General features: G+C 59.7%; 1 protein-coding gene across 1 annotated transcript in view; it reads left to right on the top strand.

The window, feature by feature from the left end:
- Nucleotides 1-262, top strand: part of LOC104407348 (tubulin beta-7 chain-like) — a gene marked incomplete at its 5' end in the record, with an annotated part of 661 nt that extends 399 nt beyond the window's left edge. The window contains one exon of the mRNA XM_010016607.1: nucleotides 6-262. Coding sequence (XP_010014909.1) covers nucleotides 6-262 — 257 coding nt within the window. The remainder of the gene's footprint in view (nucleotides 1-5) is intronic.
- Between the last annotated feature and the right edge of the window lie 391 nt (nucleotides 263-653).

Genomic DNA, 653 nt, shown 5'->3' with positions numbered 1-653 from the left:
CCGGGGTTTGAAGATGGCCGTGACCTTCATCGGCAACAGCACGGCCATCCAGGAGCTCTTCAAGAGGATCTCGGAGCAGTTCACGGCCATGTTCCGCCGCAAAGCCTTCCTCCACTGGTACACGGGCGAGGGCATGGACGAGATGGAGTTCACCGAGGCCGAGAGCAACATGAACGACCTGGTGTCCGAGTACCAGCAGTACCAGGACGCCACGGCCGAGGAGGAGGAGGATTTCGGGGAAGAGGCTGAAGAAGAGGCTTGAGCATGGAGAAACCCCCCCCTTTGGTTGTCCGTGGAGAGCCCTCGTCCTTCACCGGTGGCCTTGGAGAGCCTTCGGCGTCGTCCTTGTCCTCAGACCCCCCCCACCTCCTGGCCTTGGGTGTCATCTGTGTCCTCTGTTGTCCCCAGGGGTGTCCTCACAGAGCCCCCCCCAACTTGGGCATCACCCTCATCCTGCACCGTGCTCCTTCATCATCCTCCTCGGGGAGCTGATGTCCAGCAGGAGAAAGCTCTTGGGCTTCATCATGGTTGTCCTCCAAGCTCTCAGCCTTCACCGTTGGCACTGGAGAGCCCTTGGGCCTTCATCATCATCACCACCAGAGAGACCTTGTCCTTCAGCGTGGTCATTGAAGAGCCCTTGTCCTTCATCATCA

The sequence above is a fragment of the Nestor notabilis genome, unplaced genomic scaffold (genome assembly GCF_000696875.1).
Source record: "Nestor notabilis isolate BGI_N333 unplaced genomic scaffold, ASM69687v1 scaffold30816, whole genome shotgun sequence".
In the NCBI taxonomy this organism is placed as follows: Eukaryota; Metazoa; Chordata; class Aves; order Psittaciformes; family Psittacidae; genus Nestor; species Nestor notabilis.
The sequence above is the reverse complement of the archived record's forward strand: the minus strand, read 5'-3'. Positions and strand labels throughout refer to the sequence as shown.